Consider the following 22,861-nt stretch of genomic DNA (forward strand, 5'->3'; position numbering starts at 1 on the left):
CAGCAAAATGCATACGGTGGAGGATGCCCGCGGCGAACCACAAGTACCACAATAGACATCTCACACAAGGTAACAAGTGCGGATGTAATAATCAATATAACAATATAACAAAACAACAACAAATACAGGTGCACTCTGCGGTCTCACTAAAACCTCAAACTGATTTTAAAATTGAGAGATTAGTCAACATGTCCTACGGTGTAGAACATGTCTAAGCCCGGGCACCACGTCAAGGTTTCTCAAGTAGCCCGGGACCTAACGCTCTCCTACCTGCGCCGTATGGGCGATACCAGGAGCCAGTGGGCAAATTACAGGAGCATGAGGCCGACTCACAAACAGCTCACCAGTTACCTCCAGCATGTAACCATGCTTGCAATGGGAGGAGGGAGGAGTCTGTGAGTCCCACTCAAGACTGACTGATATGGCCCAGGCCTCACAGGTGCACCTAAATGTGGCCTGTAGATGGAAAACAGGCACATTTGAATTGGAGTTTATACACCTCCAGGAATCTATATATACAAACCAAAAAAGACAAGGTGGCATTAGCAGGAGGTGCTCAAACCCACATGCAGTCGTGCATATATATATATAGGGGAGCAAATCCTGCACTTGTGGCCCGTTGCTAATGGCGATCCCCAGCAAAATGCATACGGTGGAGGATGCCCGCGGCGAACCACAAGTACCACAATAGACATCTCACACAAGGTAACAAGTGCGGATGTAATAATCAATATAACAATATAACAAAACAACAACAGATACAGGTGCACTCTGCGGTCTCACTAAACCCTCAAACTGATTTTAAAATTGAGAGATTAGTCAACATGTCCTACGGTGTAGAACATGTCTAAGCCCGGGCACCACGTCAAGGTTTCTCAAGTAGCCCGGGACCTAACGCTCTCCTACCTGCGCCGTATGGGCGATACCAGGAGCCATTGAGGGTTTAGTGAGACCGCAGAGTGCACCTGTATTTGTTGTTGTTTTGTATTTGTTGTTGTTTTGCCAACCAAATGGCCTAACTTTGGGGTAAACCTACAGTAAAAGCTTTATCCTGGCAGTCCCCTGGTTTTCACCCTTTAACCACTATATAGGGATCTGCTCTTTGCTGCAGGGGAGCCACTAGGCTGCTACCTTTTAAAATAGTCCCAGTGTGGTTGGCCACTGACTCACTGGGGTCTGAGACACCTGTGTAAAGCACCAGGAAATACTCATAGTCAAGAAACAGGCAGAGGTCAGGACAGGCAGAGTTTGTGCAAATCAGTGAAACTAGTTCAAAGTCAGGGGAAGCAGCAAAGAGTCAAAACGATAAACAAGCTAAGGTCAGGCAGCATAAGATCTATATTGAAAAACAGGCAGAAGTAGGTGCACAGGCAGACAAACAGAACATGATACCTTTACAATGACCTAGCAAGCTAGATAACCTAAATATCAGGTCGCCTTCCCTAGAGAATGGTGCCTTAATTACCCTGAAGTGACCAACGACTGATTGGAGATGACTAGGATGCTTGTACTGGCTCTTTAGGAGCAGGGGAGAACGCATGTCCTAGAGACAGGCCAGAGGGCCTGGCATGGTAGCGCACACCGTGGCTTGCAGAAGACACATAGGACACCGGCAGTCAGACCCGCTGCTTGTGGGCAGTGGAGGGCTAACCAGATCTGGACCTCAGGGACAGAAGAAGCAGGGTGAGTCACACGCTGCCCATGCCCGCGCAGTGTGGCAAAAGCCGCTGTTGTAACTATTGTTCCAATTTATGTCACTTTTTTAAATAGATTCTAGAGGCAGACAATTAGTAAATCTGGGCCATTGTGTTTTTAGTAATTTTTCAATATAGGTGAAAAAATAGTGTAGAGGTTTGGAGTAAGATTTGGCTTAGTTCACCTACTGTAAGGTTAGTGAACAAAAACTGATAAAACTTCTTTCCTCGTTCACCATAGCTAAACCACCATAAAGAAAACTTCACCAGATTATATCAACAGAAAGGGGGAAAAAAAAGCCCATTTATTTAATAAGGGTGATGTTGTTTTCAACTCACGGCCAAAATGACCGGCTATAACTAGACAGATTGTGTGCATAAGAGTTAAATCCCTGTGAGCTACACTGCAAATACTTTGAAATGCTTTGTACTTTATCTTTCCCGTGTAAGCACAGAAAGGACATGCACCAGTAAACAGGGGGCTTGGGAGAGAGAGGGAGAGAGAGAGAGGGAGGCCGGGACATGATATATATGGGTTCCTGTAATGCTTTGTTCTGGAGAGAGACACGTATTTCACCTTGGAACAAATTACTATCTTCTCTTCTGCCAGAGGGCCCAGCAAACCATTGCAGAACATTTACCCCTGTTCTTTTATGTAAGACTGCAACATATTTCTTTAGATAAGGTAACATGTCAGTAATGTAACATGTGTAGAACATGCATTACAATGGGTTTATAGTTTAGTTTTTCACAATTCTTTTCAGATACTTCAATTTCTTTCCACACTCCAAAAAGGTCCTGATAGGTTAACCATCTCTTCCCATAACACATATATAAAACATACAGAAATAAAAAAAATGTTCCTTGATCTATGGAACCACTGGCATTGATAGAGTACACCTGGACACTGGTTGACTGGGGTAGCGATTAAGGGTTCTTTCTTCTGACAACTTATCCAAAAAACATGAAAAGCCACATTTTTTACAAACTGCAATACTGTAAGAAATTATACAGATTATAAGTACCGTAATACGTATATGTAGCTCAATGTAATGATAAGAACTCTTTACCAGCATTTACTGGAAACTATAAAATATTAATAATTAGCACCAAGTAACCTGTTCAGGTGCTACCAGCCTCAAAAAAATAACAGATACACCTATATTTCTCACAGACACAGGATAAAAGTTGCCTATCTTTACGGATGGTCCAGTAATTTCTGGATGGTTGGCAACTACTTCGATTTAGAACTTTTTTACAAGAAACATAAGTAGAAAATTGAGTATTGTAGATAGACGTTTACCACTGATATTGATCATTCAAGAAAGACTTTTTGGGGGCGGTAGTAATAATGTAAGATATTAGGGTAATTTCTTACATTACTACCTCCTATTTAGAGGGAGGAAGAACATCACTTACAAACATCAAACTGCCATGATTACTCCATCTTCCACACTTACCAGAGCTAGAGATTCAATGGTCTTATTATCCTGAAGAAATCATAAATGTGCAATTGGTAGGCCAATATATTTTGAAGGGAATGTGTCACCTTGTGCTTACAGGCCTATCTGTGACCAGCATGGAGCAAGAGCAATTGAGCGTAATTATCTAGAGCAGGGATGGCCAACCTGCGACTCTCCAGCTGTAGCAAAGCTAAAACTCCCAGCATGCCCAGTTTGCCTACAGCTATCAGCCTACAGCAGGGCATGGTGGGAATTGTAGTTTTACAACAGCTGGAGAGCCGCAGGTTGGCTAGCCCTGATCTAGAGTTTTGGGGAAAATGTTCAGTATTACTTGCGTTTTATTAATTTAAATATCTTCTGGCCTTAATAGTCCAACCTTCCCTATATCAATGCCCATACATAGCTGTCAGTCATTGAGTAGTTCCACCCACTGGACTCCTAAGCATTCAAAGAGCAGGGATTAGGATTTAAATGTAAAAACAATCAAGTTATACTAAAGGTTTCTCACAAACTATGTATCAAGCTTTTCAGGCCGTTCTGCTCTATAACATGCTGCCAGCAGGTTATACAGCATTTTTTAATGTTGACTGGTTCCCTTTAAGGACATTTTAGGGCTGCCCGGATTTCCACTGGTTAATATTTGTTCATTCTTTATCCAAAGAATTAATTACAACTTGTTTTTCTTTTCCAAAGGTTGGATGATAGATGCTGATAGTCGTCCCAAATTTAAGGAGCTGGCTGCAGAATTTTCTAGGATGGCAAGAGACCCACAGAGATACCTTGTCATACAGGTACCATTTACAATACATATGCCCAAGGGAGAAAACAAAGGCAACAGCACTGATAATATCAACTATTATGTTTATTTTATGTTTTCTTATGTCTAGCCCTGAAAAAACAGATAACTGTAGGGCTATTTTTGTAGTAAAAAAGTTTTTTTGAGGGGGTTCATATATTGAGGATAGGGCATCAATATCCGATCATTGGGGGTCCGACTGCTGATCAGCTGCTTGAAGAGGCCATGGCACTCTGACGAGCACTGTGGCCTCTTCCTAGGCCAGTGATGTCACATTCATTGGTCACATGGCCTAGGTGCAATCACAGCTGCTATACAATGAATAGTACTGTGCTTCATGTGCTGCCAGGAGGCTGCAGCACTCACTGGGGCTTTGCGGTCTCTTCAAACAGCTGATCGGTGGGGGTGCTGAGTTTTAGAACCCGAGTGAACACATATCGATGACCTATCCCGAGGAGTCCAGGGAAATTGGTTGAATACTACTGAAAAGAGCATGGAACAGAGCGGTAGATGATGCCATTCTATACATCATCTAGGAAAAAGACAAAAAACATTTATGCATATTGGTTAAAAGTATTATTTTTTTTTACAATGGGAAACTATGGGTGACAGATGCTTAGGCATGTTATGAACAAAGCATAGCTGCAATAATAGTTACTATACGAGTCCAAGGGTTGTGCTGTTCCTGTAAAAAGCAGCGTATTTTCAAATTCTGGACAACCCATTTAATATCTAAGGGGAGTTAATTTTAAAAGGGTTAATAAATAAGGATATAGTTATATTCCACAGACATTTTGCAGAAATTCTGGCAACTATCCCATTCATCTGATTAGCTCCTAAATCTATGCACCTGCTGCAGAAAAAAACACATTCTTATTTATAAAATGGATTTTAGTCCAGAAATTTCTGCAAGGATCTTGGCTGGGTGCGACTATACTCTTATGTCACTTTTGCCCTAAGGCCATTTTCACATGAGCGAGTTTTCCGCGTGGGTGTGATGCGTGACGTGAACGCATAGCACCCGCACTGAATCCTGACTCATTCATTTCAATGGGGCTGTGTACATGAGCGTTTTTTTCCCGCATCAGTTCTGCGTTGCGTGATGATCTCCGCGTGTTCTATATTCTGCGTTTTTCATGCAGCCCTGGCCCCACAGAAGTGAATGGGGCTGTAATCCGGACGCAGTCCGGGTGCGATGCATTTTTCACTGAAGGCTGCTAGGAGATGTTGTTTGTAAACCTTCAGCATCAAAACTGATTGCACCCACGCAGAAAAAAACTGAAACACTGAACGCAAATGCAAACAAAACTGACTAAACTTGCAGGATGACAGGCCGAACTGGATGGACAAATGTCTTTTTTCGGCCTTGTGTACTATGTTGCTAAACTTGCTTGCAAAATGGTGCGATTTTCACTGAATGCAAACTGAACACATCCTGAGCCAATCTGTATCGTTCTTGTGAAAGAGGCCTAAAGGAGAGTCTATTATATAGTTTAGTGACCCCAGACCCTTAATGTATTATATACTATATGGTAGGTAGATATCTAGTTTGTCATTTTCTAATTCATCTCTTCAGTCAAGAAGCATTATGATGTGACCAGCACCATCTTGCTGCCCCTCCAGCATTGGAGCGGAAGTGCAGGTAACTGTCTGGGTGGTAGACAACAAGAATTTGGAGATTGTTATACTATATGTCACCGACAAATATTGGCCTACATTGTTAACTACTCAAAAATACTCAGGCTGCTTAATAAACCCCAGACCCAAATAATTATTCCTTTCAAATAATTAAAGGGATTCCTAGTAATTTATTACAATGGGATACTCCAGTTTTCTCTGGAGTCTCCCCTTAAAGGGAATCTGTCAGCTCCGAAACAGCCCCCAAACTAGAGTCAGCACTCTACAGTGTAAGTGGTTCTGAGTCCGGTAATGTAATTGTTATCTTTATAATCACTTGCATTCTGACGCTGTGCTCCCACAAACCAGCAGTAAAAGACATTGAGAGGACTCCTGTGCTCAAGCACAAAGTGGAGAGGACTCAAAAAAGAGTTCTCTCAATGCTTTTTACTGCTGATTTGTGGTAGCACAGCGCCTGAATGCAAGTGAGTATCAAGATATAAATTACTTAACCTGACACTGTACACAGCTTACTCTAGTTTAGGGGCTGTTTTGGAGCTGACAAATTTCCTTTATATGTTTTGTAACTCATGCAGAGCAGTATGAAGTCAGGTCGGCAGGATATACTTTCTTACATAGCTTTGTACAATAATACAAGAACCTGCAAATATTGTAAAGAATAATGATACTAATGATGATTATGATGATAATTATAATGATGATTATAATACTTTTACTATTATTAATGTTATTATTAGAGATGAGCGAATTTTTCTGAAACATTCGGTTCGATCCGAATATATGTGCTGTGAATTACGTTAAAAAACTGCTATTTCCTGTCTGCAAAGAGCCTTTATAGTGGTGTAGAACATTGTGCCTTGCAGTAGCACGCATAGGGAATCTGCTGTGGTAGTGAAATAATACTGTGAGTCAATATGACATGCAGAAGACAGGGGTCGCTCTTAGAATCACTGCACACTTCACTTATTAGGGCAGTCACGGGGCCAAAACTGACCAAATAACTCAAGTATGAACCATTAGCCTTACAGGTAGATGCTATTGCCAAGAAGAAGTGCACTAATTTTACACCGTCGCCAGCTGATTCCACATAGATGTCTATAGAACCTGTTCTATTAAACGCTTATAAAAGTAGAGCCCCCCGACAGAGTGGAGAGGGTGTTAGCAGTAAGTTTGTTTTCACGTCATTGATTAATTTGCCCTTCCCCTGATCCGTCAAAACAATAACCCACAAAAAACGGATCCTGTCTGTGGAGCATCCGCCTTCACTCGGTCAGCATTTGCTTAATAATCCATCACAATTGCTAATGCCAAAAACAAACATGAGTGGATCTAAAGTAGAGATGACACGTGAATGGAATATTTGCATGTCTTCTGTGTTTTGTACCCACTCCTGCTTTTGGCTTCCAAATCACAAGCCAGTTCTGATGGGACCATACAGACCTTACAGCTGTAACACAGACAGGATCTGTTGTGCGTCCCATTTTTCCTTCATTCTGACAGATCAGAAGAAAGGTCAAATAAATGATGATGTCATACAGGCCAAAAGACTAAATAGTGGCCAGTCATGAAGTAGGGAGGGTGGGAACAACATGAGAAGTCCACCCAGTGGACATATGACATAGTGGTGAGGTGGAAGCAGCATGAGGAGACCACAGAGTGGCTCAATTACCTGGAGGTGGCCACAGACTGGCACAACGACGAAAGATTGTGGAGGTGGCAGCACCATGAGGAGGCCACAGATTGGCACGACAACAAAGTGTGAAGGTGTCATAAGCATGAGGAAGCCAGAGTATCACGACGACGAGAGATTGTGGAGGTGGCAGCATCAGGAGGAGGCCACAGAGTGGCACAATGACAGAGTCTGGAGTTTGCAGTCGTATGAGGAGGCCACTGAGTGAAATAGGCCACTAAACTCTTTCACCGCGAATAAATGCACCAGTGAAGTGAAAATATTTTACTTTCTGTACTGAAATAGGCCAATAAATGCTTTCAACACAAATAACTGCAGAAGTGAACCGAGAATATATATTTCCTTTTGTACTGACAAAGGCCATTAAACGCTTTTAGCAGAAATAAATGCACCAGTGAAGTGCGTATATATTTTTCTTTCTGTACTGAAATAGGCCACAAAATGCTTTCAACACATATAACTGCAGAAGTGAAGTGCGTATATTTTTTTTCCTTTTTGTACTGAAATAGGACACTGAACGCTTTTACCACATATAACTGCAGAAGTGAAATGCGTATAATAGTCCACTAAACTCTTTCACCACAAATTAATTTCACAGTGAAGTGTGAATTTTTTTTTCTTTTCGCACTGAAATAGAACACTAAACGCTTTCACCACATATAACTGCAGCTGTAAAATGCGTATATATATTTTTTGTGAAGAAATAGGCCACTAAACTCTTTCACCACAGATAAATGCAACAGTGAAATGCGTATATATTTTTCCTTTGTGTACTGAAATAGGCCACTAAACTCTTTCAACACAAATAACTTCAGAAGTGAAATGCAGATATATAATTTTCTTTTTCCACAGATATAAGTCACTAAAGGCTTTTTAACATAGCAATTGCACCCCAATAACAAGAACAAACTGCTGGAATGCCAGAGCTGTATAATGGCTATTTGGATCCCCAAATAATGTTTCCCTGCACTTGTAAATAGCTTTTTTTTTTCACAATGAGGTTTTTCTAGCACGGTCCCTAGCGACTTCAGATGTTTCTCCCTGCACTAAGATGCTGTGAAATGATTCCTCCCTATTATTTCCCTGCAACTTAAATAATTTTTCCCTGCACTTATAAATCGCTTTTTTATTCACAATGAGGTTTTCAGTATAACTCTCGATAGCGCCTGCACCGTCTGTCCCTGCACTCAGAAGGCTGGAAAATGTCTGTGACATCACAGGGCTGGCTGGCTGCTGATTAGCTGCATGCATGGCATTATGGGTGATCCCGCCTTCGCAGAGTTCCTTGCCCTATGTCCTCACACATTTAGCTGCCATTGCAGCCACCATTTTAGGAAAAATTGTGATTCGTTACCACGAAGCGCGAGGAAATTCGCATTAGTTGTGAATTGAATTTTTCCGGGAATTTGGATCAAATTCCACTTCATCATCTTCGATTCTCTCATATCTAGTTATTATCATTATTAGTATTATTATTCTGTTTTGGATTTTACATCATCCACAAAAGCTGCAAGCTCAGGGACTTGGATGTGACTGGATCTGCAGCCTCGGGAATGTGCAAACTAGTTCTCATACCAGACATTTCATTTTTATCCTCATGTTGCTATAATCCATCCAGGTTCATTGTGCTTATGCTAACACATTTGTATATGTTCTCCTATTGTAGTCACCATGCTGTTACTATGAACTAGAATATCTCTATTGTCCTCAGCGATGCTGAGCTACTGCCATTGTGCTGTAGGGAAGATAATATAATACCAGGATATCATACAGGATTGCAGTGTCATTCTCTTTAAAGACTTAATTGCCATAGCATCACCATCACCAGCCTTCTGCAGGTGGCCTTTTGCTTAAAGGGACACAGAGAGAAAGAATTTAAGTAGACCCTGCCAATTTAATTGACTTCCTTAAAGAAACATAATTATAGGACGTATATGTGTCAGGATTATGGAAATCTTCTTCCACTTCTTCTCACTTTAAGTGATTAGAAAAAGAAAGTGAAAAGGGTGATTTCTTAAAAGGTTTTATTTAAAGGGTATATTGCTAATAACATCTTCTATTCCTGTATCCCTGTATGGTTGAGTTTGATTTTCTGATTAAAGCTGGCAAAAGTATCCCAAATACGTATGCCTGGAGCTTTGCTATTTAGTAGTCTAAAGGGTCTATACTCGCTTGAAGGGTACTTAGTTGTAGTACCAAACTCAGCCCATCAATCACACACTGAAGGCCTATCCTAACTATAGACCATCAATGTTTTTTGTTTTTTCTCAAAGGCACCCTTTAACCCCTTCTCATGCACTGCTGCAAAATGTATGCTGTGTATAAACACTCAATGCTCAGCATTATAATTGACAGCTGTCACCCCTTGCCCTTCTTAAAATTAGAGAAAAAGCTGAACTAAAGGTAACCCCTGTGTTCAGCAGATTATCAGCACTGATGGTTTTAAGGGACAGCCATGGGCCTAGGAAATACACAGTGGGGTAACATTATTATGACCACCAGCTAATATCCAGAGTGCAGCACGGACAGCAGCTAGACAGGATGGGAATGACTCAGTAAGTTCCTGGTAGGTTGTAACAGGTATCTGGAGCCATGCTGACTGTGGTGCATCCCACAGGTGTTGGAGGTTGCGTAGGGGAGGACCCACAGAGCGAACATGATGATCCAGGTGGTCCCACGGAGGCTTAATTAGGTTCAAGTCTGGGGAATTAGGGGGCCAGGGTAGCATTTTGAAGTCTTAGTCATGCTCTTCTAACAAATGTTGGACATTTCTAGACATGTGTTGCATTGTCTTGCTTGAAGATTTTATCTTCCCCATAAGACAATTAGCATGTATGAGTTTATGTGATCTGGAAGGATTCATACCCAAACAAGCTGAGAGTGCATTCTACATGCATAAGTAGGCCCAGGTAATGCCAGAAAAACATACCCCAGACCATAATGCTGCTGCCACCACCAGCTTGTGTTCTTCCAGCAGTAGTTGCAGGGTGTTTGTTCTCTGATGTTTATCAACTGACATGCCAATGTCCATCCATTCAATAATAAAGAACACGTGATTCAGCAGAGAAGGCAACCTTTTGCTGATTAGCTGAGGTCCAATTCAGATACTACTGAGAAAATTGAAGCCTTTTCTGCCAAATCAAGTTCACTGGCAGAAGTGCATTGACCATCTACAGGTATTTGCTTCAGAGAACCACATAGAGTAGGTTTAGTTGAACTGTTGTTTTAAGCACATTTCTGCCTGGTTCATTTTGATGATGGACTGCTCCACTGTAGTGTGTCGGTCTGCCCTTGTGCACCTTCATAGCATTCACCTCTTACATCAATGGCACATGGTGCTCTTTAGTTTGCACATCACTTATTCACAATGATACCATTTATCCACTCACAATACACTTTCACCACAGCAGCATGCGAACAGTTCACAAACTGCGCAGTTCCAGAAATACTGTCACCTGAAAGACAATAATCATCCCTTTTTGCAACTCTGATAAATTGCCCCTTTTACCCATCACAGCAACGAGAGCAATGTGTGCAGAAAGCCTATCGCACACAAAGCAAGGTGCGACTTCCTTCATTAGCTACTCGCTGCCGACATCAAAAGTAGGAACTGGTCAAAATATTGTGACTTGACTGTGTATAAAATTAAAAGTCTTCTAGTGGGGCAAAAAAAAATATAAGTGTAAAAAAGAGAGAAAAATGTAAACATAAAAAAAAGAATAACAAAGATTAACATTCTTTAAAAAAAGTTCTAAGTACAATATTTTAATATAAAGTAAAGACAACAAAATTGCATAAGAAATAGTACATTTATGAAATGTATAAATGCTCTGTAATATGTACCAAAAATGTAAACACTGAAAAGCTAAATAAATAAATAAATAGCAATGTGAATGAAAAAAAAATAACAGTTGTTGATCAATTGTTGTTGATTTATCCATAATCTGTTATACTACACATAAAGTCATATGGTCACGTTTCCTGATACAGTTTTTGGAAGCCTAAACCAGAGTGAATTCAAAAAGGAGGTCATGTCTGTCCTTTATATTTACTCTCCTTTTATGATCCATTCCTAATTTTGGATTCCAAAACTGCATCAAGAAACCTGACTATGTGGCTGTACCATTAATCGTACCAAACAAAATAGCTGCTATTACAGCTCCCCCACATAGGTGGTCACCAAGCTTTTCTTGACTTTTAAATGGTACCTCTTCATGTTACAAGGCAGTGGATGTGCAATATTACATGATTACATTATAATGCCCCTCCATGTGGCATTTTCTGTGTGGGTCCCCAACAGCCACAGGGCAGCCAGCAAGATGAGGAAGCTGTTCTTCTTCTGCCATCCCTTGTTGTATCAGAATGAGCGTCTGCTGTAAGATAAATCTTAGGGGGGTGACATTGTTAAAACCACAGTTGTCCCTACTGACAAATCTGGTTGCCTCTTCGAAGGGCCTGAGTGTCACGAGTAGGGGGTGGAACGCAGTGGAGGACCAGTGTGGCTCTTAGCTTCCAGGCACAACAGCCGCAGCACAGCATGGCAATGTCTCACCTGGCACATCGAATAGGTTCTGAGGAGCTTGGGGGCTGCAGCGGAAGAGGTGGTAGCAGTGGAAAAGGAGGAGTCAGCCGAGGAGGAGACGGAGGATGGAGTAGGAGGAGGAAAATGAAGAGGCAGGCCTGCATGCAATTCGTGGAGGTAACACCAAATCCACACGGTTGCCACGGGTTACATTCTTGACGGCCGTCAGAAGGTTCACCCAGTGGGCAGTAAAATTTATGTACCTTCCCTGCCCGTGTTTTCTAGACCACATGTCTGTGGTCTAGAAAACACGGGCAGGGAAGGTACATAAATTGTCATAAGTCTTTCCCTCTGAACTCCCCTCCTCTTCCTCTCTTGTGGGCACCCACATGACATCCATTGACACATCATCATCGTCACCTTCACCATCACTGACATTAGAGATCTCGGAGTAGGCAGCAACAGTGGGGACCACCCTCCTTGGGCTGATCTGGGTACTGTCGTCAGACCGCTGGGTGGCAGCTGATGGTACCTCCTTTTCCTCATCCAATGCCAAGAATGGCTGCGCATCAGTAAGGTCTGGGAATGGATGGGAAAATAATTCCTCTCGAGTGGAGGAGCTAAAGTGGTGGTGGTGTCTTTGGGGGTGCACACAGCAGAGAGTGAGGAGGGTGCAGGTACAGAGGATGAGGAGGGTGCAGAAGCAGAAGGATGAGTGAGCCACTCAACCAACTCTGGTGCGTCCTTTGACGTAATTTCACACACCTTCTCTAACTTCCTACTTAGGATCTAGCCTGGTGCACCTGCCCGACCCCTACCACCCCTGCGGAACGGCCTGCCTCTTCCTCTGCCTGTCATTTTTAAAATTACCCTATGCCAAAGTCCCTAGAGAATAGGAGTATTTGTGGAAGTAGGTATATTGCATGCCTCAATCAGTATTTAGTGGAAGCTGTTATATCAAACCCTTTAATCAGTATTTTGTGGAAGCAGGCGTATCGCAGGCCTCAATCAAAATTTGGTGGGAGCAGGTATATTAATCCCCTTAATCAGTATTTTGTGGAAGCAGGTGTATCACAGGCGTCAATCAATAATTAGTGGAAGCAGGTATATCAATCCCCTTAATCAGTATTTTGTGGAAGCACGTATATTGCACCCCTCAATCAGTATTTTGTAGAAACAGTTATATAGAACCCCTTAATCAATATTTTATGGAAACTGGTATATCGCACCCTTTAATTAGTATTTAGTGGAAGCAGGTGTATCGCAGGGCTCAATCAATATTTGGTGGAAGCAGGTATATAGAACCCCTTATTCAGTATTTTGTGGAAGCAGGTATATGGCACCCCTCAATCAGTATTTTGTGGAAGCAGGTGTATCGTAGGCCTCAATCAGTATTTGGTGGAAGCAGGTATATCGCAACCCTCAATCAGTATTTTCTGGAAGCAGGTATATCGCACCCCTCAATCAGTATTTTGTGTAAACAGGTATATAGAACCCCTTAATCAATATTTGGTGGAAGCAGGTATATCGCACCCCTCATTCTGTGTTTTGTGAAAGCAGGTATATCAAACCCCTTAATCAGTATTTTGCGGAAGCAGGTATATCGCAGGCCTCAATCAATATTTGGTGGAAGTAGGTATATTAATCCCCTTAATCTGTCACGGAAAGTGTACAGGAAACAAGACAATGCAAAATGAATATATGACTCACTGGATCCAAAACTAAGGAACAAAAGGGAGACCCCTGCATAAGACCTGGCACTCTCCCTGACTGCTCAGCCTATGCGAACACCCCAATGGTGGATGATCGCATATCCTCGTACCTCGACTATCTAACACCTGAACACCCTACAATAGTGAGGGGACACGACCACCGGCTCCCTACACTAGACACGGAGGGAGTCAGGGTCACCTGGGATCCAGCAAACATAAAATCACAAATGAATGTACAACACTTATCTTGTAGAAGACTGGGAAATAGGATCAGCATGCACACACACTCCAGGAAGTTGTATAAACCGCACACTAATGCATTATGGGGAGGAATTTAAAGGGATGCAATCAGTCCAACTACAAGACAGCTGAGAGAGGCTAACGAGATGAGGAAATGAAAACCAAAACAAAGAAAGCTCAAGGAGAGGTTCTGAAAGGCATCTGTCAGAGCTTCTCAGATGTCTGGTTGTGACATAATCATATTGTGGAAGCAGGTGTATCGCAGGCCTAAATCATTATTTGGTTGAAGCAGGTATATCAATCACCTTAATCAGTGATTTGTGGAAGCAGGTGTATCGTAGGCCTCAATCAGTATTTGGTGGAAGCAGGTATATTACACCCCTCAATCAGTATTTTGTGGACACAGGTATATAGAACCCCTTAATCAATATTTGGTGGAAGCAGGTATATCGCAACCCTCAATCTGTATTTTGTGGAAGCAGGTATTTCAAACCCCTTAATCAGTATTTTGTGGAAGCAGGTATATAGAACCCCTTAATCAACATTTGGTGGAAGCAGGTATATCGCACCCCTCAATCTGTATTTTGCGGAAGCAGGTATTTCAAACCCCTTAATAAGTAATTTTTGAAAGCAGGTATATCAATCCCCATAATCAGTATTTTGTGGAAGCAGGTATATAGAACCCCTTAATCAACATTTGGTGGAAGCAGGTATATCAAACCCCTCAATCTGTATTTTGTCGAAGCAGGTAAATTTAAACCCTTTAATCAATATTTTGTGGAAGCAGGTATATCGCACCTCTCAATCAGTATTTTGTGGAAGCAGGCATATAGTACCCCTTAATCAATATTTGGTGGAAGCAGGTATATTGCACCCCTCAATCAGTATTTTGTGCAAACAGGTATGTCAAATCCCTTAATCAGTATTTTGTGGAAGCAGGTATATCGCACCCCTCAATCATTATTTTGTGGAAGCAGGTATTTCGCAGGCTTCAATCAATTTTCGGTGGAAGCAGGTATATCGCACCCCTCAATCAGTATTTTGTGGAAACAGGTATGTCAAACCCCTTAATCAGTATTTTGTGGAAGCAGGTATATCGCACCCCTCAATCAATATTTTGTGGAAGCAGGCATATAGTACGCCTTAATCAATATTTGGTGGAAGCAGGTATATCGCACACCTCAATCAGTATTTTGTGGAAGCAGGTATATCACAGGCTTCAATCAATATTTGGTGGAAGAAGGTATATCGCACCCCTCAATCAGTATTTTGTGAAAACAGGCATGTCAAACCCCTTAATCAGTATTTTGTGGAAGCAGGTATATCGCACCCCTCAATCAGTATTTTGTGGAAGCAGGTATATCACAGGCTTCAATCAATATTTGGTGGAAGCAGGTATATCGCACCCCTCAATCAGTATTTTGTGGAAAAAGGCACGTCAAACCCCTTAATCAATATTTTGTGGAAGCAGGTATATTGCACCCCTCTATCAGGGGGCAACAGGATTATCACACCTGTTCCAAATAGTTGTTCCAATAGCGCTTGTCCCTCTATATACCTCTATATCGCAGCAGAACCACACACAACTGCTTCACAATACAAATGCACTATATACTTTCTATGTTAGAAAGTATATTATAGGTATATCACACCCCTCAATCAGTTTTTTGTTTGTATATCACGCCAGTTGCAAATAGTTATTCCAATAGCGTTTGTCCCTCTGTATAGCTGCAGTATCGCAGAAGAACCGCACACAACTGCTGCACAATAAAAATGCACTATAATATAATTTGTATGGTAGAAAGTATATTATAAGTATATCCCACCCCTCAGTATATCACACCTATCGATAGCACACATATTCCATTCCTTAAAAGGACTTTTGTGGCACTATTAGCTAGCGTTTGCTGTCCCTAACAGTCTGTCCTTGCTCCACAAAGCAACTTCTCCCTACACTGGCAAAACACAGAATTTAAAATGGCTGCCAGATTGGGTTCTGTTATTGGGTGGGGGTGTGTCCATGTGCTAAAACTTCTCAATTTTCTGGCCTATCCCACCTGATGTATGTGTCATGGGTCAACGATCGGTGCAATGCAAAAGAATATAGCGCATGCGAACATCGCCATATGTTTGCAAATGTGCAAAGTTTGCTGCGAAACGACCGCCGGGCAAACCGCAAGGCCATCTCTATCCCACAAATTGATACATTAGAAACCACAATTTATGACTCAAAAAGTTTGCCCCCATACAGCTCTGTTGACAGAGAAATATGACAATGAAGAAACTAAAAAAATTAGGCCCCATTTTGGCTGGTCAGTACCGAAATAAGGTTTGCTACATCTGTAGTATGAGTTTTTGTAGTTTTAATTCTACTTTACTACTTAAATGATTAAAAGAGAAAAAAAACAAAGACAAGAGGAGTCAAAGACTTTTATTTTCAGATGTTGTATTTCAGAGCACTATTTAGTTTGTAACTTTTGTTTAATGCAACTCATTCCATTTACGATGCAGGACTTTTTTTTAGATGTAGGGTTGGGAAGGAAATAGTGTAATGGATTACTGCACGCAGGACAAAAACTACCATTGTAGACATTAAGAAAACATGACTTTACTTACTCTTCACTCTTTAGTTTGTAACTAGCCATGAGAGAATTTTTCAAAAGTTCGATTAGGCAGAATTTTCCAAAACAAATTAGCTTTTTGACGAATTTGTAAGTAGTGGGTGCAATGACAGGGAGCTGTGATAGCGCTGCTCCCCCCCCTCGTCATTGTACCCCTCAGATGCCGCGTTCATACATGATCACAGCATCTGAGTGTAAAATGAACTTTTTTTTAAAATCAAACTTACCGCGTCTATTTGCTCCCGACGGGCCGGCCGCCGCCATCGTGCTTGAAGATCAAGCGCAAAATCTCATGTGGCACGAAATTACATCATCACGCACGGGTTTTTGGTCGAGATCTTCAATTAAGATGATGGCTGGCAGCCCATCCCAAACAAATGGAGGAGGTAAGAATCCGTTTTTTCATTTTTTAGACTATTTCAGGTTAAATCGATTCGCTTACACGAAGCACAAGGAAATTCGGCTTCGAGGCGAATCAAATTTATCCTGAAATTCGTATCGAATTCCACTTCGTGGGATTCGATTCGCGTTTGGAACCTTAGTTTAATGCAACCCATTACATTTAAGATGAAGCTCTTTTTTTTTAAGATGTACAGTCGGTAAGCAATTAGTGGAATGGATTAATGCAGGCAGTAGAAAACCTACTATTGTAGACATTAAGAAAACATGACTTTACTTATTTCAAGAAATCATTGAAAATTCTGCACTGCCGTAGGCTATATCTAGATGTAAATATGATTAAAACAAAAAAAATTTAGGAAAAACATTCCCTTTCAACCTCCAAGATCCCATGAAGTCTGAGAAGGCCTGCTAATGAGCTTCTAAAATCCTGTCCTCTGAGCTGTGCAAAGTTTGAAGGTGAATTTGCTCAGCTGCTTCCCTATACCATGTCAAGCTGTAACAGTCCAAAAAACTCACACAAGATATCACCAGACCCTGTCAAACGCTATCCAGAAATTGATTCTGTTAGAAGGGTAGACAGGGAGAAAAGCAGAGATAAAGCAAAGAGGAGAAGTAATATGGATAGTCTCATTTGATGCATAGCTTTTCTGATTCGGTCACTATGTCCCTGGAATAAATCAAATGATGCAGTGTTGGAAGGACTGTCTTAAGATGTGTCCCTGTAGCTGCTCTCTGTCTTTGTGTTCTGGTGCGTTCTGATGGAGTTGAACGGAATGCCTTCTTTAATAAGGATATAATGGAAAATGAGATGGATAGAGACAGATAGATATGTAGATAGATAGATAGATAGATAGATAGATATCTCGGTTAATATTAAGTATTAAAACATCTTTTTCTTGCCTAGGGGGACGATCGCATGAAGCTTCCCAGCCCCAATCACAGCAAGTTCTTCCAAAATCTCCTTGATGATGAAGATTTAGAAGATATGATAGATGCTGAAGAGTATCTTGTCCCTCAGGCCTTTAATATCCCACCTCCAATCTACACCTCTAGGACACGAATCGACTCCAACAGAGTAAGTGATTGCACTGTAGGCATTGTACATAATGTTACTAGTTCTTTTTGATATTTTTGGGGAATTTATCTACCGTATGCCCAGCAGTCAAGTTCTCTTCAAGATAATACATGAAAGCATTATGAAATTGTGTTGTCAAATTACTTTCAATAGTTTTCAGCCAAGCCTTTAATAGTTGTCTTCTGTGTAAAGATTTAATTTAGTTAAGGCATCTAACTGCTTTGCAACTTTAAAGGTGCATTCAGTTTTTTATGTATTTGCTAATAGAATTTGAAATTATCCATATTTTAAATATACATGTATCAGGTTGTTGACCCCTATCTGCACAGTAGAATAGTATAGCCCATGAATCAGTCAGACTTGGTAATGTATCCATGGCCTAAATAAAACATGCAATCAGTCATGTGACACTCTTCAAGTCATACAATCCCTTACATTCAGGGTCAGCACACAGAACACTTCCATAGGATAGCTACATAGGACTAATAGCGGAAAGTAGAGATGAGCGAAGTTTTGAAAAATCTGATTCACCAAACTTCATCAAGAAATTTGTTTCTAATTAATTTGTCACAAATCACTATAAATCAGGTATACCCGTACGTCACGGTGACTGATGGAATGTATGAAGCGAGCTGCTGCAGTGAGCCCGCTCCATACGTGATGGTGCCAGCTGTATGATACAGCAGACACCCGGCCGCAATGACGGGGAATATTGATTCCACAGAACCCTGTCATTTAACCCTTCAGATGCCATAATCAACACTGACCGTAGCATCTGTGGGATGTGACACAAGAAGAAAATAACATTGTGGGCATCACCAATATGCAAAAACACCCATACTATTAAAATATAAAAAGGTAGCCCATACGGTGAATGGCATAATAGAAAAGAATGGCCGTTTTTTCATTACTTTATTTCCCAAAAAAATAGAATAAAAGTGATCAAAAAGTATTGTCAAAAACTAAAGATTGTCCTGCAATAAATGAGCCTCCACACATCTCCATAGATGTAATTATAAAAAAGCTATGGGGGGCAGAATATGGTAATAAAAAGAAAAAAAATTATGTTTCCAAAGTTTTTATTTTCTTTCAGTATTAAAATGCAAGAAAAATTATACATATGTGTGGTATTGTCAGATTCATACTGACCTATAGAATGAAGAGCATCAATCAGTTGTAGCGCATAGTGAATGCTGTGAAAAAATAAAACAGTAAAACTGTGGCGGAATTGTATTTTTTTTCCAATTCCACCATATTGGGGTTTTTTCCCACTCACAACTGCATCCTGTGTAATATTAAATAGTGCCATTAGAAAGTACAACTTGTCCAGCAAGTTATGGACCAGGAAAAGCAGGGAGCGAAAAACAAAAATGCAAAAAAAGGAAAGGGTAAATGCTGAGGTACAGTAATTCTATATATAAACTAACTGATTAACGGGGATTGTGTTAGCAGTTCAACAAGATGCACACGGCGATTATATTCAACCTGCACTGTCCCTGTAGTCTCCCTATGCTCTCTTCCTACAGTGTCTAAAAACTCTCCCTACAATCTCCCTGCACTGTCCCTGCCATCTCCCTACACATTGTTCTGCAATTAAAAGGTTTATGAAACACTATCCCTAACATATAAGCACTTGTCACATCTTTCCCTAAGCTCAGATCATCGTGAAATGGCGGAGACTGCGCAGGATGAGGCTTTTTATAAGGCTGTGACATCACAGGGGATGGTTATCTGCTGATTGGCTGACTGCACGGCATTTTGGGTCATATCGTATTCCCGGGATTCTTACATTACATCACAATGTGCATTTCCATGAAGCACAAGGAAATTCGGCTTTGCCCCAAATCAAATCTTTCCTAAACTTCGGATCAAATTCCGCCTCGGATGATCCAACACTAGTGGAAACCATTGTGGCTGGTTGTGACAGGGCCTCATGTCCAGCTTACTTCTCCTTATAATAGGATGTGACAATGCATAACCTCCATCTTCCTCTTATCAGTCATGGACCTACAGACCCATTTACTAGAGTCATGTGTCCTACAAACATTCAGAGGGAAGGGGCTGTAAATCGTTTTGGGTTGCGGGGGGGCTTCACTTCAACATTTTAGAGACTGTCCAGAGACAGATACTGTTGGAATGTGGTGGGGGAGGCAGGAGAACATGGACTTCATCACTTTCTGATCATAGACCATTCATGAGATGCTGAATGGTGGGGGGTTGGTAGTAGGATCTGAGTTGAGGCAAGATCCTGGGACCATGTTTGAGGACTGCCTGATCAGGGAGATGTGTTGTATCAGATTACAAAGTTGACTGCTGTATGAAGGAACCTCGAAGCAACACCCTGTGACACTACTGCAACAGCTACTTCACTGTATGTGTGTGTTTACATGGCTTTCTGTTTCCAAGTGATCTGTAAAATGGCTACTTTTCTCTAGGTGATGTTGTCATGTTGTTAATAAAGTTAACTGTAAATACAAGCAGAACACATGCAGGGGAGACAGGGAGAAGAATGTTAGGTCTGCTTCTACACTGACACTAACAGACGTGATGAGATGCTACTGAAGGCAGTTATACTGTATATACTGTATAGAAATGTTATCCATGTCAGTGAACTGCTTTTCACCTGTTAGATATCTGGACAGTTAAAGGGGTTATCGTTTGACTAATATATAAAATGAAAAGCATACATTATATAGTATATGACAACCTCTTTCTACAAAGCTAGAACCAGAGAACCCTGTATCTCACATGGATCCAGAGATCTTCACATTCATTGCTCTGATAGATTAATATCAAGCTGACAGCTCAAGGAGAGTGTGCTGCAGCTCAGTGGGCTGTCCATTCTGCTGCAGCTCAGTGGACTGTCCATTCTGCTGCAGCTTTCTCCCTATCACAGCTCAAGAGGCAGATGAAGGATGATACTGAGCATGTGCGGCCTTATCAGTGAGCAGGACAAAGAAATAAAATAAACAGTAGGTGGTGCTATACAGATACATTTTGTATTGAATAATTCAGTGGCTATACTAAATTTTAATCATATGGAATTACAAAAGTATTCAGATCCAGGTGCTGTAGAACATTTTTTGTGGGACAGCCCCTTTAACTGAATGTCAGAGGTCACATCACAAGCCTGAGGGTCACATAACTAACACTTTAGTCCTTATGAACTCTCCTATAGATTTATTTTACAGGACTAAAATGGGCCATACTTTTTTTTTCTTTAGAGAGGTTATTGTGCAGATATAATAATGGTCTATGAGCAAATATTTAAACACATATTTTTTTGAAAATTGTAGAACTGCCTTTTGTCTAAACAAACAAATGTAATCATTACAGCCAGAATACCTCTTTAAGAATTCATATGCAATTAAAGGGTATATCAAGCTTTTTAATATACTTTGTGCTTTAATTCTGCAAACTTTAGTATTTTCAAGGTCTCTTGCTGTCATTGAATAAAGACATCCAGTGGATTTAAACATGCCTTGAATATGTCTAAAAGGCAAAGAAACAGCGTTCATTAAAGGGGTTGTCCCACAATCAATATTTACCATCTATCCATTGCCTTCCAATATATAATACATATCTATCGCAATGTTACAGCAGGAGGAGGAGGGGGGAGGGAGGGAGAGTGGGAGGCGTCACAGCAATCTTACAGCAGGAGGAGGGGGGAGGGAGGGAGGGAGAGCGGGAGGCGTCACAGCAATCTTACAGCAGGAGGAGGGGGGAGGGAGGGAGGGAGAGCGGGAGGCGTCACAGCAATCTTACAGCAGGAGGAGGGGGAGGGAGGGAGGGAGAGCGGGAGGCATCACAGCAATCTTACAGCAGGAGGAGGGAGGGAGAGAGAGCAGGAGGCGTCACAGAAGATTATGAGGCGGCGCTGGGCACGAACGGCGGCGGGTGCGGGCGGCAGCTTGGAGCCATTTACATCCCCTTGGGCACCTTATTTCTATGAATGACAGGTTAGTAATAGCGTATTTTTAGCAAAATGAGCCTACAGATTACATTTATAAGACCACATTAGGAATGGTTAAAGCTCCCTGAACATAACCATATTTTTATCTGGAGGAGGTGAAATCTGGTGACAGAATCCCTTTAATTTAAATACATTTAAATACTTTGCAATAAATTAATAACTTGAATAAATTAAAATTGACTCTTAAGTCAAACCTAGAAATATTACTAACAAATACATATGAAGTTTTGAACTCTAAAACCAACAAATCCAGCTTAACTCTGTTGACAGCCTATGGAAGACAAATCAAAAAGGATTGCCAGAATTTGAGTTGTCTTCTGTGGGAGCTGGCCAAGGTGCTGAAAATGCATTATCTTGCTATGTTATAAACGGATACATTTTATTTCAGAGTAGTAACATAAAGCAAGATAGAATAATAGTAACATTTACAATTGATTACAATGTGCTAAAGGCTTTATCACACGAAAAATGTCAAAGCATCTCAGAAGCTGCCTGGCTGATCATAGCAGAAAAGTGGTAACTTCAAGTTAGAGTAGATAGAAAGAATTGTATGTAACATTTCATAGCTTTCTAAATACTTTACTGAATGTGTGCTGAATTAGAGTTGTTATTATTATGGTATCTCTATATACATAGCTGTTTTTCAAAATATTTCAGAATACTCCTGACCTGCTATCACTTATTATTGAAAGAATGGGGTTCCTTGACCCTTACTCCACCAGGTGAGGTGGCTACCTGCTGCTGAATCCACATGGAGATGAATTTTGCACTGGAAAAAAATTGCAGATTCGCTCCATTGAATTATAGCAGAAATAATCCACCTGTAGATCAGGGTGCCAATCCATGGCAGAAATCTGGATTAAAGTTACAGATTATCTTCAGAATTCATGGAAATTTGGCCAAGCACAAATCCTGATTGTACACACATACTGCAAGGGAATCTGTTAGTAGTTATGACCATGCTAAACTGCTGACAGCATTAGGTAGAGGCTAGTGAGAGCAGTACAAAATACATTTTGGCTAGCTTTCATTATA

At 41.0% G+C, this 22,861-nt stretch overlaps 1 protein-coding gene across 2 annotated transcripts in view; it reads left to right on the forward strand.

The window, feature by feature from the left end:
* Positions 1-22,861, forward strand: part of ERBB4 (erb-b2 receptor tyrosine kinase 4) — a 1,102,749-nt gene that overhangs the window by 1,049,039 nt on the left and 30,849 nt on the right. For both annotated transcript variants that reach the window (XM_044302570.1, XM_044302571.1), the window contains exons 24-25: positions 3,851-3,948; positions 17,683-17,853. In XM_044302570.1, the coding sequence (XP_044158505.1) occupies positions 3,851-3,948; positions 17,683-17,853 (269 nt within the window). The remainder of the gene's footprint in view (positions 1-3,850; positions 3,949-17,682; positions 17,854-22,861) is intronic.

The sequence above is a fragment of the Bufo gargarizans genome, chromosome 8 (assembly GCF_014858855.1).
Source record: "Bufo gargarizans isolate SCDJY-AF-19 chromosome 8, ASM1485885v1, whole genome shotgun sequence".
Taxonomy (NCBI): Eukaryota; Metazoa; Chordata; class Amphibia; order Anura; family Bufonidae; genus Bufo; species Bufo gargarizans.